General features: G+C 36.7%; 2 protein-coding genes across 2 annotated transcripts in view; one reads left to right on the top strand and one right to left on the bottom strand.

Annotated features, from left to right (window-relative positions):
* Positions 1-4210: 4210 nt before the first annotated feature.
* PolI (DNA polymerase iota) lies at positions 4211-6225 on the bottom strand. The gene is made up of 2 exons (XM_088224813.1): positions 6079-6225; positions 4211-5989 (listed from the first exon to the last, which is right to left on the bottom strand). The coding sequence occupies exons 1-2, from the start codon at positions 6087-6089 to the stop codon at positions 4369-4371; spliced, it is 1632 nt and encodes a 543-aa protein (XP_088080939.1). The 5' UTR covers positions 6090-6225; the 3' UTR covers positions 4211-4368.
* Positions 6226-6543: 318 nt separating this feature from the next.
* Positions 6544-16294, top strand: part of Atg2 (Autophagy-related 2) — a 49683-nt gene continuing 39932 nt past the window's right edge. Inside the window, exons 1-8 of the mRNA XM_088224771.1 lie at positions 6544-6827; positions 8287-8455; positions 10332-10496; positions 11480-11582; positions 11666-12238; positions 12882-13036; positions 13968-14135; positions 16099-16187. Of these exons, the coding sequence (XP_088080897.1) occupies positions 6660-6827; positions 8287-8455; positions 10332-10496; positions 11480-11582; positions 11666-12238; positions 12882-13036; positions 13968-14135; positions 16099-16187 (1590 nt within the window). The 5' untranslated portion in view covers positions 6544-6659. The remainder of the gene's footprint in view (positions 6828-8286; positions 8456-10331; positions 10497-11479; positions 11583-11665; positions 12239-12881; positions 13037-13967; positions 14136-16098; positions 16188-16294) is intronic.

Here is a 16294-nt window from a genome sequence, read left to right on the forward strand (position 1 = left end):
TTGTGATAAATAAAGAAAATGAAATATGGAAATAAATTATTTTTCTTTTTAAGTCCACACTGCACACCCAATGTAAAAAGATCTTTGCTGTAATTATTATAAATTGCTTTTCTTACTTTTAAAAATTGACATTTCAGAGTAACGTATAATGTAAGAAATTAAAAAGAAAGCTGCCATTACACCTTTTCTCATATACATGACATGTCAGATTCTAATCGAAATCCAATTTCGACCCGAGAGTTCACTAATTTTCTCATTCGAAATATACACGCGGCCAGTAAAGTTTGTATATTTATGTTGACCACAGACTAATTTGAAAATGAATTTTGGTTCTGATTTTTGGCCGATTTCTGATGCAGTCTTTACTTTCCACTTCTAATGAGGAAGTTCGGTGGTTATTTTTATTTGTTAATAGACTATCAAACTAAGAAAAAAAAGAAAAAAAAAAATTGTATTGTGTTATTTTATTTATTTTGAATACAAACAGATGTACAGGTTAAATGTTTAAACATAGACTATTTAAAAAAATAGTAGGGTCTGCCATCCAATTACATATGATAAAGCAATGTTTTAAACTATCATCATCATCATAAGCTCGATAGCGCTGGGTGGGCCTCTGCTGTATCCAGAAGTCTCCAGCACTCTTGACGGTCTGCCGCCCTTCCTCTCCAGTTCCTCACTTCCAACATCGTCGTATCCACACTGATGCAGTCCACCCATCGCATTTTGAGCCTTCCTGGTCTTCATCGTTCTTGTGGCACAGAGAGGGTAAGGCGTTTTATGGGGTTTTCATCGTTCATTCTAATTATATGGCCAGCCCACCTCAAGCACATTGGACGCTTCATAGATTTCATGTAGCTCCTTATTGTAGCTATGACGCCAATGGTCGTTTTCTCTCACAGGCAGGGGTGGGCTGCAGGGGGCTCGGAGGGGCTCGCGGAAGCCCCTTGTTAACTTTGACTTGGGCCGGCAAGCCCCTTGTTAAATGAAGAGAAATCAATATTCTCGGATCAAATCAGTACATAAACGCAATTTCAGTGGATATCGAGAAATATATTTATTAGACTTAACCTATCCGTTTTTCGTCTTTATAGTGTAACAATTGCTATAGCTATAGCCTAACAATGCTTTGAAACTCCGATGTTTGATAATACATACTTTATTGCTTTCATATGTTCTTAGATGTTCAATGCAACATTTGTGTGATTTTTTGAACGGTTATTTGTCTTGCTTCACACGTGCACATTTTTCTTCCCTTTACTAATTGGGCACTGTTTTTGGGCACAAGTGATTACGCATATAAATAACATTTAAGCTAATACTTAATATTCCAAGATTATAAAGATATATTAGGACATTTTGATTTATTAGAGCCATGTTCTTGGGACTAAGAGAACATATTATTATCACCGTGGATAGAAGGCGAAAAGAAATTAAACATATTAAGCCAACTTTTGAAATTTGAATTAGAAATCAACGATTTCAGAAATTTTGTTGATGCAAACTTGTAATTTAATCTACGTATGGCAGTGCCGCATAAATAAATTCAATTGCCGCATAAATAAAATGAATTCAATTAAATCAAATTTCTCTTTTGAAATTTGTATTACTACTAAAATCGCTTTAATGAAATTTTATCAACTTCTCTTGGCTTAAAATCTTCTCCTTGTATTGCTTTTTAAAATTTTAAAGATTACTTGCTATACTTGTTATTCCTTCTTTATTTTTTCTTTTATCTCTGCTGCATTGGCATGTTTTTATACTTTTAAACTACTTTTAATTACTTATATTATATATGTAAATGAAATCAATATATTGCTGCTCTTACTATAATGTGTCATTAATTTTGAAGATGTTTTTTAAATTGACTTATATTTATTGTCTTATATTTCACTTAAAGATTCTTCTCATCGTTTCTTTGAATCCCTTAAAATAAATATGTGTATATTTATGTTTTTCCTTTTATTAAAAAAATGTTATTACTATTTTATTTTATTTTTACATCTGAGCATGTTTTTTATTCTTTATTTCAATTCTTAATTTTTAATAACTCTTACAAATTTTCTTCATTTTTAATATTATTTCCATTTGTAAATACTCACTACAAACTACAAATTTTAAAATATCTTTTTTTCACTTAAATTTTAATTTTTAAACAACTTACTTTCATTTATGTTTTTCTTTTCCCTTCTCTTTTTTATACTTTCATAATTAACCTTACATATAATTGCTTTATAATATGGAAACTTCACTGGTCCATTAGAATTAAGTCTAATTGTGTAAAATATTAAACTTTGTAACTGTACTGTATGTTTCCTAAATAAAAGAAAATAAAAAAAATTAAAAAATCAATATAATTTCAGAACGAGGTTTTAGCGTAATGAATGATATCACGAGTGAAAGGAGTAAACTTTCGACAATTAAAATTATAGGGAAACCTTCATCAGGTTGGGATGCCTCATCACATGTAAAGACTTGGTTGCAACATCGGCTAGCTGATGATACTAGAATTAGGAAAAAAATAGAAATTGAACCTTCGGTGAATGAGAAAGCATTGTGGAAACTATTGTGACTTGTTATATAATAATAATTTAGATCTTTTAGCTTTATGGCTCCTAGAATTTGTAATAAGGTTAAATAATTTTATAGAATAGAATAGAAGATATTTTATTCACCCAACACGATGTAACTTCTATGCAAAAAAATAAAATAACCCAGTGGCTTATTAAGTTAGGAAGAAAATACACCGAAACCTTATTAGACTACATAGCAAGGTAAATTATATTCATATTATCCACAACAATTTAAACACTATACAATACAATACAATGACAAGAAGGATAAAATGTATAAATATATACATGAATATTTATGTGGTTGTGTGTATATGTATGTGTACATATATGTATGTATATATGCATGTTTATGTGTATATGTGCATGTATGTATGTGTATATGAATGTATGTGTATGAATGTTTTTAAGGGTGCACACGTGAGTGTGTATGTATATGGCAATATATAAATAAACATTTATGTTAGTCTGCCTTAGCACGGGTCTTCTCCTACTAGGCATTACTATGTAATATATATTTAAAATAAAAAAAATTACAGATTAATAATCAATTTGTGTTCGTATGTGTTATATATATAAATATGCATTATAATTATATTTAAAAACGCTGTGATGTGTGTTTGGTGTTATTGATAATTTTTTGTCCTAATGAAGTAAAACATTTTTAATGAATGAAATGAACGTGAAATTTCTGCACCAATCTTAGAACACTTCTCTCCTGAAATCTGAGGTAGGTAAGTACATTTACAACCGATATTAAATATTCGATTTGTTGAATTAAAGAATTTCCTACCATAAAAAACAAGTCATATCTATATTTTGTCATTTGTTGTGCATATTAAGTATTTTTAATTATTATGTATTAGTGTTTTGGATAGTTAAAACAAAATGATACGATGTCTTTCTCGGTCTTCCTCTATTTCTGCATCCATGAACATCGCACTGTAAATATTTTTAGCCATTCTTTCATTGTCCATTCGCTCTACATGTCCAAACCAGCGCAGAGCTCTTTATTACACATTATAGATATTTACCATTGGCGTCCCTATATTGTTTTGTTTTTAAAAAAATTGTTTATTATGGGAACTAGAACCATCCAAACCCGTATAGAGGCGCAGTTTTATCTGCTGTCTTCGGGCGCATGACGCACAGAATATAAATATAACTATTTTTTCTGATACAGAAAATTTTATTCCGATATTCAGTTTTGAGGTGCGGAAAACAGTACAGAGAAACGTCAATTTTTTCTATTCTAACTAAAGGTCTGACATGCAGTTGTCTTTTTCGCACAGAATGGGGAGGTATCTGCAAGACAGTGACCGGAAAACAATGTTCGAACACCTATTTATCAAAATTCTCTGTCCTCACAATTTATCTAAACCGAAATACAAAATTAATAATGTATACGTACATATCTAATTCGGACTAAATACAATAATTGATATGAAACTTTCGATTGTGCTCATTTAATCTATTTAGCGAGAACTCAAACCTAGCAATAGCAAAGCATTGCCGGGTTCAGCTCGTGAATGAATAAATCAGGAGTGAGTAAAAGTAACATGAACATCAACCAGCACCGTGCATGTTATTTTGATTGAATGCGAAGTAGGACTGAAATGAAGGGTAAATAAAAGAGATTTTTAAAAAAATGACAAAATACATATATTATTAAAAAAAGGCTACCACCCGATGTTGGAAAATCTCTTATAAAAATAAAGTCATCACGCGTCAGCCTGAGGCTAACTTATAACACTATCTTAAGCCTATCCTTATTTGATCACATAGTACCTGTACATCACTGTTTATTGGGAATGAAGTATCGCCTTATGGAGTTAGGCTTAGGCGGGGGGGAGGGCGGCGGCGGGGGCGCCAGGCCCCACGAGGCCCGCAGCTCCTCGCGCACCTCCTCCGGCAGCTCACCGAACACCTCCGGGTCGACCTCGGGCGGGGGCGCACTGAGCCGCAGGTGCGACAGGCGCAGCTCCCCCACGCCCCGCTCCTGCCGCACCTTCTTGGGCCGCGGCTCGGCCTCCGCGGGACTCGCCGCGCCGCCCCCTCCCGCGGCGCCCCCGTCGCACTCCATGGCCGGAGAGCCGCCGTCCGCAACGTGCTCCAAGTCCATCACCGTCTGCACAGCCACGTCGTTCATCAGGTACCCCGCCACGGAGCTCTTCCCGGCGGTTACTTCCCTGAACTTGGTGAATGCGAGCCCCAGCAGCGTGAGGTGGAAGGGCTTGTCCAGGTCCACCATCTTGCGGAACAGGCGCATCACCAGCTCCATCAGCTTGTCGCGGGCCTCCGGGGTCACCTTGAGCGTGCCGAGGGCGGGGTCCCTCCGCAGTAGCGAGGGGGGCAGGTTAGCGTGGCGGGAGGCGCGCGCGGGCGTCCGCGGGGGAGCGTGCTGGCGCAGCGTGACGCGCAGCCCCCCGGGCAGGCGGCGTTCGCCACCCACCAACGCGAGCAGGCGGCGGAGTAACACCCCGAACTTGTCCCGCACCTCGCTCTCTACGCTGAGCGCGCGGAAGCTGTCCTCCAGCCCCACGGACCCCGGGGGGCCGCTGGTCTTGACCTCGGAGCGGTCCACCCCCAGGCTGAGCCCCCGCAGGCGGGCGGCTACGTCCGCGCTGAAGGTGTCCCGCAGCAGACGCGGCTCGGCGGCCTGCAGCTGCACCACGCTGTGCAGTCCCAGTTTGGCGAGGGCCTCGGCCGTCTTGGCGCCCACTCCGGGGATAGCGCGCGCGGGCCCCAGCGAGGCCAGCAGCGCCGCGGCGCGCCCGGAGGGCACCAGCGTCTGCCGGTCGGGCTTGTGCAGCGGCGTGGCCAGCTTGGCCAGGAGCTTATTGTGCGCCACCCCGGCGCAGCTCGTGATGCGGAGCCGCTGGCGCAGGCGCGCGCGCATGTCGGCCGCCAGGTGGGAGGCCGCCGCCAACCGCTCGCGGCAGCCGCAGAGACACGCCTCCTCGCCCTCCTCCTCCGCCCCCCCGTACACGTGCCCCGCGGGGTCCTGCGCGACCCCTTCAGCCACCTTGGCGTTGACGATATCTGTGACGTCGATGAAGTTTTCGTCCATCCCGAGCTTCTCCACGGGGCACCCGTAAGATTGCAATATGGAAAAGATGTCCCCCGACATCTTGCGATAGGGTTGCAGGTCCTCTCCCCTGACGAGGACCAGCCCGGGACAGAGCTTGAGTCCCTCGGCCACGGGCATTAACTTTTGGATCCCGAAAGCCCTCGCTTCGTAATTGCTCGTAACTATGATATTCTTCTGCTGTATGCCCAGGGGTCGCGACCTCAATTCGGGATTCCTTACCATCTCCACCTGAGCGTAGAAGCAGTCGATGTCGATGTGGACTATGGATCTTTCGTGACTGTCTGTTGTGTCATTGCCAAAAACTCTGGTCTGTTTTCTGGCATTCCTAAAAATTAAAACAATGAAAGTGAAGAAACAACTTCGCCAAAAAAAATTAGCAAAAAGAGTTAGCTATTCGAAGTACGTGAGTTTTACCGATTTTCCATTTTGAAGACATCGAATCGTGCGATACAATTTCTTAGAAACTAAAGAATTCCGGCTGGTTTCAGAAATCTCAAAAATAAAATACATCAGCAAATAGACGGCTGCTATCATCACGCCATGCTTAATTTTACCACAGACAAATTAATTGCTTGAACGTAATGTCATAGACTATAAATAGCACATTATAAAATAATATAGAAGCAGTACTCACTTACAACAAATTATCGCAAAATAAACTTGCTTATTTTTTCTATTATGAAATCATTTCATCGATTATTTTAGGATATAAGTATTTTTATGAATTTTTATTTGAATTTCAAATATTAAAATCTTATATTACACCGACGCCAATTCACAAATGTCAGATACTCTAGAGAAAAAATGAAACAGACATATGACAGCACGTCATTTCATTATACAGAACAAAGGTCTGTTTACTTCACTTTGGTACAAAAACAAATCAAATCAACACAACCTGACACAACGATGTTCGTGAAACGTGCTTTTGTAACATTTCTTTGTGATTATTCGGATTTTGCGGCGTAATTACCATTTAGAATTCATGCTCTAAAATGCCTTGGTACGTTCCTTGGTCGGAGAACATTAAAAAACGTGCCTGTAGATATTTATTGCAACGATACTTGGGACAATTTCTGGAGGAAAAGTTGACATTGGATCAGCTGAGTGTGGACCTATACAATGGGACGGGAACAGTCAGCGATGTCAGCCTTGACTGCGAGGTTTAATAATATGCATATTGTTTTCATTTCCTTCTATTGTTTCGATTATTTTTTATTGATTCACCCCTTCACAATATATTACGCAAGAATTATATTCTGTATGCGTATTTCTTCTACGTTTTTTACTACTAATAATATTGATCATGATAATTTTATGTTTTTAAAAACTATTAACTGCAATTTTTTCCATATAAAAATCTACAAATATGTAAAACAAAATTTTAGTCGAAAACTCACATTTCAACATCTGATTTTTATTTTATTTTTTATTCAACTCAGATTAAAAATAAAACGCATTTATAAATATTTATATTCTCCTTTACTCGTTTGTGGCTCTTTGCGGACGACAATAAAATTATTCAAAATTCAAATGATTGTTTGCTGCTTCAGTCAGATATTGATTCTTTTAATATGTGGTGCAAAGCCAGCTACCTAGAATTAAAATTTAAAAAATGTATTTTTATAGAATGAAAAAACCTATCTCCTTTGATTACAAAATAGAAAATATTAATTTATATGTAGTCAAGTCTATTAAGGACCTCGGAGTTATCATGGACTGTAAACTTGCTTTTAAAGAACATATTGATACTATGATTTACAAGTCACTAAAACTCTTGGGTTTTGTTTGCAGGACATCTAGTGACTTTACTAATATGTTCACGGTTAAAACATTATATTACTCACTTGTTCGTCCTCTTTTAGAATATGCATCCGTGATCTGGTCTCCTTTCTATGTAGGCCAGATAAATCATATTGAATCGGAGCAACATCGTTTACTAAGAAAAGTAGCATGGATGATTGGCCTTGAGAGGGGAGACTACACTTACGGAGAAATGGAGTCAATGTTAAAAATCTTAAGTCTACAAAAACATAGAAATAACATTGACTCCATATTTATGTTTAATTTGCTGAATGGCTTAATTGATGTACCATCGTTACTGGAACAGGTGGCATTCAATGTTCCGATCCGCCGGTTGCGAAATAATAATGTGCTGTTCCTCGATCAACACAGCACAAACTATGGCTTGCATGCACCAATGTCCCGATTGTGTCGTATTGTAAACTCGAGACAAGATCTGGACATTTTGGTGTAAGTCTTTATAGTTTTAAAAATTCACTAAGATAAACCGGATCTTGTCTTGAGGTAGTAATTTTTTTTTTTGTCCTAGCTTTAATTTTATTTAGTTGTATTTTATTTTATTAGTGCCTGTATTAATTATAAGATTGTATTTACCATCGTTAGAATGGACTGCATAAGTCCGTCAAATAAATAAATAAAGACATACTTGTTGAGTCGAATCCTAAATATCTTAAATTCTATTACAACACATTCTACTACACTACAGAAGCCGATCAATTCCCCAAATTTGCTATAATATAGCAATATATGTTCCTGGACTGCTAATATCATTAGTTTCTTTCCTTCTTTTGGTACATATATATCATCTTGTGGTTCCAGGCATTAAATGAATTGGGGGAGACACAAGGATGGCCGCTAGAATTTGTAGATGGGTTTCTGCAGAGAGTTGACGTTTCCATACCTTGGGCCAACCTGCTGAAGGATGACTCCTTTGTTCAGGTTACTGGCCTCACGGTCACGGTACAGCCCAGGCAGAGAACTCAGCCAGGTAACTCGCCTTACTTCCATTGTATCATTTCAAAAGATAATCACAGCTTGCCCACCACATAATGCACCTGAGGACCAAAGTCTCCTTGACGGTGCCCACATACGAAGTAATTTGTATCATTTCCAAACAAAAAAGCTGTCTCAAGAAGCATTCTGTAATCTAATGGCTTTGGCATCTTATTTGTATTATTACAAATAATCCAGAAGTATGCGTGTATTTCATTGGATTCGATTCGTCGAAATGATCAGAAGACTTTTTGAAAACTTTACTTGCTGTTTGAAAGTGACTACAAAATTTGTTTATCCGACAGGACCTATTAACCACGGACAGTAGCTAGACAAATTACAATATTCCATGCAGTGGGAGACTTAGAAACCGCCATTTTCAGAAATGTCTGAAAAACTGTTACTAAAACAGTGATACTTTTTTTAATTCTCTGTTCCTTTGGAAAATAGCAGGTATTATTTCTAAAATAAATACAATAATTAAAAAGAATAAAACCAGGTTTCAAAATATATTTTTATTGAATTCGGGCAAAGAAATTTCAGGTTTCTGGGCCCCAAAATATTCAATATGTTATCCAAACATTGCGAAACCATGACCCGGATTCAATTGAATAAATTTGTAAAAAAATGGTTACTAGGTTTATGTCGAGAAAAATCGGAAAATTTACTTGAAATACATTCTCAAATAATAAATTAATATTGTATAACTGTATAGTAAATTAACTAGTAGGTAGTAATGTTAATGTTTACTTTTGCATAAAAATGTCTGCCTTAAAACAGGTTATACCTAGTTGGGCAGACTTGACATGATTCAGATAAATCTATTACCTACGTGTGTATGTAGTAGATAAAGTAATTGTTATTTTTGTTAATAAACTATGATTATTATTATTATTTGAAATTTACAACAAAAACATAAGAATATATATATATATATATATATTTTTTTTAATATTAACTGTTAATGCTCTAAAATAACATAATATGCACTGCGTAAAAGAACTATAATCGTTTCCCTACATGTTTCTATTTCGCTTTAATTGTTCAAAATCAGATCAAAATTTGGAAACCGCGTAAAATGAGGTTCCAGCATATTAGCAAATTGCTGTTTACTGAAGATCAGTGTGTTTACTCGTACATGGCTTAAATCAGTGATCATTTGTAAACTTGCTAATCTAACCTAATTCACCTAATAAATTGGTAAAATAAAAAATGAAGTATTATTTTTTGTTGAAAAATTGCTTGGGATTGTTTGCATTTTCCATGATGTGATTAAAATAGATAAACAATACAAATTTTCATCTAGATATTACCCAGTATATTATTTAATTACCTGGTATACGTCTGAAGAAACATCTCATTTCTCTTCCTGAATCTCTCCTTCTTTCCTCTTTCCTCTTTTTTCCTTTTTCGCATTGAGTAATAGTATTGATTTAAGGTAATTTATAAACAAATATGTTTGGTTTTTTAATCTTTATTTTCTATTGAATGTGTTGAATTTTAATTTATAAAAATAAAACTTTTATTTTATTGGTTGGTTGGAAGAAATTGCCATTTGGCAATAAGCCCGCCAATGTACAAAAAACATTACGTGCAAAAAGTTTAATAAAAATATACACATATAAATATATTTAGTTTTAATTTTTTAAATAGTAATAAATATCCAGGTACCTAGTATTTTTATTTGTTTTTTTTTCATTTTTAAATTATGTTTTTATATTTGAACATTTTTTAACGTCTGTTTATGTAAAAGGCCTTTGGGCGTTAGTAAATAAATAAATATGTTCTTCATCAAAAGCTCATTTAAAAGAACGGTAGATTTCCAATTTTCCTCTGTATCTGGTATGTAAATAAATTGCGTGTTTTTCCAGCCACCTCCATGCTGGAGTCCATGTGGTCTTCCATGACGTCATCCATGCAACTAGCGGCAGAGTGTCTGCAGCAGGAGGGGGTCCCAGAGGGGGGGCAGGAAGGGGGCCCAGCTCCCCCGCAGCCCGTAGAAGGGATTGAACTCTTCGCCCAGACTATAGATTCTAGTAAATTACTTCAAATCTAATTTCATTTATTTTATTTTCTTAATTATGATAGGATGCACTCATATGGATGCATATCATAACTTTCTTGGTTTTTGGAATATATCACTTCCGATTGGATCATAGTTGATGGTTTGAAGTAAATCTTATTTGACTAACATACTGGGACACTTGCTGCTGACTGTTTTTTATAAAAATACGATATCTCCTGCAACCGTATGATTACTTTAGTTTTACGGTAACAATTCCCGAGCAATAGGGTTGTTGATGGTTGGAATAAGCTGCCACAAGAGCTGGTCTCAGCAAGAAATTTCAGCCCTACGGGAAATTGGATACAATTTTTTTTTCTTGCGCTCGGTAAAAATTAGAGCATTAAATCGTAAAGCAAAATATCTTGAAAATGTATGAAAAAATTTATAAAAACTATTTTAATAAAAACGCACACCTTTGATTGACGTGACTGGTTCATATGAACCAACCAATGATGTGACAGCTGTGAAGGATATCCGTTATGGTTAGCTCACCATAAACGGACCAATGGGAAGAACGAACAGTGAACAACCTCTGACGGAGTTATTTCAGAAATACAAAACTAAAAAAAATTATAGCGCTGATAATACGATATGTAAAAAAATATATTTTTTGGCTTAGTTTAATAGTCTATTAACAAATAAAAAAATTAAAAAAAGACACTGAACTTCCTCATTAGTCTCAATAAGTTTAAAAATGGATAAGATTTGTTAAAATTGATTTAAGCATAATAATAAAGCTTTTAAGAGTATTTTGAATATTTATTTATTTGACAATTGTAGTCTGCATTACTTTATTGGCTGATTCATCATCATCATCAATCACATAATGCAGACTGTGATTATAAGTTAGAAGTTAATCAATAGAAAGCAGATAGCTGCTAAGCTGCCGATATGTACAAAAAAATTGATGAATGAATGATATGTAACATACTCATTGCTCATTTGTTTTTTTAGTTCTCTGTCGAGTGAAAGTAAGATTCTCTGACACAAAAATCAGAATGGAACATGTTCCCAAGGATAGCCATACTGGAGTTGCACTGGAGATTCATATTAAGAAGTATGTAAATCTTTTAATTACAGCCAAAAATATTACGCGGTTATTCATTTCTGATTAATCAATTTGTTTTTATCAATTTTCAGTATCGACTATTTAGATGAGGCAGGATCAGATCCTCCTTCGGAACTGCTAAACTCCGATAATTCCAAAACGTATATTGTTTCTACTTTTACCACAAAGAAAATAGCATTCGAAGGGGTAACTTTCCATACTGACGAATTTCCATCGAAAGCTCGAACCTTCGCTCGCTCCATCATAGCCGAACCGTCGCATTACAAGGAAGAGGTGATGGAAGACTTGCAGCGAAGTAACATCGACAATCTGAATGTCCAAAGCCTATATGAATCATGTAATACAATGTATAGCAGCTTGAACGATAGAGCAAGACCTGATAACTTCGGACGGTCGACGGATCCCGCAGACCAGACGAACATATCTAGAAATTTGTCACTGGAGCCAGAGCCGATAGTGTTTGCGCGCGTCTCGGGACGGCAGGAGGTGAGGGTTCGCATGAAGCAGTCTTCTGAAGCGACCGGACCCAAAGTGGACTTCCAACTCACGTTAGGATCCTTCACCGCTTTCCTCAGCCCTCGGCAGTTTCATGTCCTTCTGGAGTTAGCTGAAGGACTGGCTTCTCCACATTTAGAAGATAGCAGGTGATAATAATTATTATAATGTTTACGTAATTTGATTTATTCTGAAAAACCCTATAACCCGGAACGTAGTTCCGTGGTAGTGTTGTGGACTCAACAGATCAAAAGTTCGAAGCTAAAATCCGACTACCCCAACTTGATTCACATTTTTCATTATTTATGAGTTTTCAAAAATGTTCTGAATTGAAATACCTCCTTGGATAAGTAATCAAATCTCAAATATTTATTTTTATAAGTAAAAAGAACCGGATGTGAACATACAATGCAAAATATCTAATGTAAACCGTGTAGTTTTTTTGGGGAATGTAAAAAAAAAAACATTTCACCCATTCAACATGAATGAATTGCTGTTCATAAAAAAATTAATTTGTATTAAATATACTAGAGACATTATTAATTTGTTTTTCAGTATATTTATATATGTTTAAACATTGGTTATTTCTAATGCTGTGTTATGTTTATTCAATCTAATTAGTTTAATTTTCGTGAGATGTATTAATAACTTGCCTTCAATATAATTTGACACTACAGGAATTCGCTCAAAAACAAAAAAACCAGCCAGAAGCCACTGTCAAACTAAAAACGAACTTTTCTTTTGAGAATGGGTTAGTCTTAAAAATTTTGATTACTGCTTGTTGTGTTTTAGTAATGTGCCATCGCGTCACCCGGGCATGGAGTGCAAGCCCATGCGGCCGGCGGACTACGAGCGCGTGGAGGCGCAGCTGCAGGGGGGGCTGGCGGGGGCCGGAGGGAGGCACCGGGGACTAGCGAGGGCACACGGCTGGACCAATACTAACAAAGGTAGCTTTTATTATAAATACAAGGCGCACCACTCAGGCGCTCGAATAATAGGTTGCTGGTTTTTCGATTTTTATAATCTGCAAAAAACTCCTAATACAAAATGAATACAAGCACTCAACTTATACTGGGGTTCTCAACCTCACTGTTAGAACTTTTTCTCGCTAGCAGGCTCTATGGGATGGCGGATTGAACTAGACACTTGGTCTTAAACATTTGCGCACGACGACGCAATGGATTTTATAAACCTTAACTTACTTAAAACCTAATAGACAATTAAAATTTTCACTGAAGTTCACTCAAATATTTTATAAGTACTCACGGGTAAACGCAATGCACTCATTTTGACAGATAGTACCTTATTACCCTAGAAAAAAAGATGGTCGCCATCTAGAGTGACTTGGAGTTCAGGGCAGCGGTTTTTAGTGAAGATTTAGAGGTGAGGCGGGTGGCTACCTAATTCGCTGTCACGTAGCCCTGTCTATGGGCCAATTTTTTACCAAAAAATGTATGACCGCTGTGTCCCACCCCCCCTATTCACCCAATCTAGCCACTTGCGACTTCTTTTTATTGCCTCTAATGAAAAGAGATACAAAAGGATAGCGTTTTTCCAACAGTTCTGGGGTGAAAAAAATACGACGGAGCCGCTATCGAGCACCACGAAAGACGAATTGAAAAAATGTTTCTGACAATGGAATAAAAGATTGGACAAATACATTAGCTCCAATGGAGAGTGCTTTGAAGGTTATTTAAAGTTATTTTTAAAGTAATTAAATAAGTTTTATAAATATTATTCACGTTTCTTTTGGACACACCCTTGTATGTACTCTTGACCTGTATTTATTTATGATTATCTGTTGTGTTTTGTAAACAAATAAATATGTGCAATTATTGAATTGGTGTCAAAATTAGAAAGTGTAATGTTTTAATATAGATGACAGTGAATCAGAAGACGAGGAATGCTTTCTTCCCCTGAAGCGCCGCGAGGAAGTGAAGTCGGACATGTGGGACAGTATGGTGTCTTCTTTCAGTAGCAGTGTTGGATCCACCGCCAGCAGTCTCGGTTCTTTGGCCACCACCGTCACTAATAAGAAGAAAAGAGGTTATTTAAGATAATTAATTACTCAGCATATTTTATCTAGTTAGTAAATAATGTTCATCTCACTGGACGTGGTAACCGGAATTTCCTTTCATTGGGAAAGTTCTTATTGACAATCGACAAAACTACAGTCGAACTCGGTTATAACGATCACGGAGATAGCGAGATCTCGGATGTAACGAGGAAACATTGGTTGACAATTTAGTTCATGGTTTTCTCCATACAATTATTCACTGTTATAACGAGCTACTTCTCGGACATACCGAACAAAAATATTGTCAAAAATTATACAAAATATCTTCAATTGTTAAAAACATAATTCTCGAAATAAGAATCTAAGTAATAAAATCTATACGGTTGGCTTACGTAAAGGATAAATACCGCCGGGCGTTGGGATCGGATTATATTTATGATAGCTATGTAAGGGTCTAAGTACCCAATTGGATTTTTCACCGGCAATATTGAAAAATGAACACACATGGTTTTTTAAAAATCTGACCATTGTGAACTTAGTAAGTGCCGGTTCGGCACATTGCTACAATTTACAGCTGCTTGTGTAGTTTATGAATGACATGCTTGTTTCGGGGGTTTTTTTAGATTTTTTAATGTTCTAGGCTTATTTCAGTACACAATAAACATTACAAGTGGGTTATCAAATGAGTTCTAGACCAGATCAGTTAAAACCTAAACCCCGGTTAAAAAAATCTGTATGAATTATATGTAAACATATATATTTACTTAGGTGATAATGTGCAATAGCGATTGTATAAAAAAACCTTTCTCTGGTATAACAAGTAACGCTTATAACGATCAAATTCAAGTGGTCCCATCTTCCTCGTAATAACCAAGTTCGACTGTAATTAATTACTTAACTAATTTCTCCCTAATATCATGCGAGTGAAGCCGCAGGTAACAGTTAGTTATTATTATTATTATTATCTGTTATCGGCAGGCAGCCTTTGCTGATGCGCCTATATCTCGTGTACTGCTTTTTGTCCGAGTTCTTCTTCCTTCAAAAAAGCATCCAAACGGTGTTTGTACTGGTTGACCGAAATGGAATGGACAACTAGATTTGCCAATTTATTCCAGTCTGAAACTACCCTGCTGGAAAGGAAGTTTTTCTTGGGATTGAGGTGGAATTGGGGCACTGCAGATTGAACAAACACCTTGCTAGAATAAACCTTTCCGAATCTTGTAGAGGTAGGTTCTGCAGTGCAGATAAGGAAACACCTATACACATTCTATGGGAATATGATGCTTTACATCATAAAAGGAGCCTCATCCTCGGGGGACCGCTGTTTAAACCTGAGGATGTTAAAGAGCTCGCCCCCTACCTAATAGCCCGATACTTTACGGATCTGGGCTTGGAGGGCGAGAACTATTCACGGAGACCCGTGACGTCAGGAGCTTGAATAGCACTGACCCCCACCTCTAAAAATAAGAATAAGAGGTGGAAATTTGGGGCGATCGAGCTTACAGTTATGACCCCGTAAATTTGTGTTGGGATTTAATTGATGCATCTCATGCAGGAGGGATTAATATAAAATGATATTTAAAAAAAATCGAAAAATTTCTATTCTTATATTAGGTGTTAACATAAATTGTGACAGTTTTTTTACAAATTTAAAAATAATCACCAGAAGTAAAATAAAATGGCAAAGATCATTCAAAATGGTTTTACGTCATACGGAAGAAAATTTTCTCTTATTCGAGATATTGTGTTTGCTTTTACGTTACATATCGAGGCTTTACTGACAGAATGCATTTAGTAATTAAAACTAGTTCCGCATTTAAAGCTTTTTTATTCCTTAAACGCATTATTTCTCCCAGAATTTTATTTTATTTAAAGCTTTAAAAGAGTAATCTTTATTCTAGGCAAAGTGTAAAATTTTAAATCAACATCTTGCACCCATATTTTAAAATATTTGAAATGTGATCTATTTTAACAATGTGATTATTTTTTTAGCTTCTCAAACTGCAGAAGGGGATCCATCAGCAGAAGTATCGCAACTCCACATTCGTATTGCTTCATTTGCTTGCATTCTTCTACATGAGGTATGCATTGTATTTTTAGATAATATATAGATATTTAACTCTTAAAAAACATACATTGTGTTAATTGTTCCATTGATTCATGATAAATACTATCTCCTACAATGCAG

This window comes from Micrasema longulum, unplaced genomic scaffold, assembly GCF_059751315.1.
Source record: "Micrasema longulum isolate JH-2025_06_02 unplaced genomic scaffold, ASM5975131v1 h1tg000309l, whole genome shotgun sequence".
Taxonomy (NCBI): Eukaryota; Metazoa; Arthropoda; class Insecta; order Trichoptera; family Brachycentridae; genus Micrasema; species Micrasema longulum.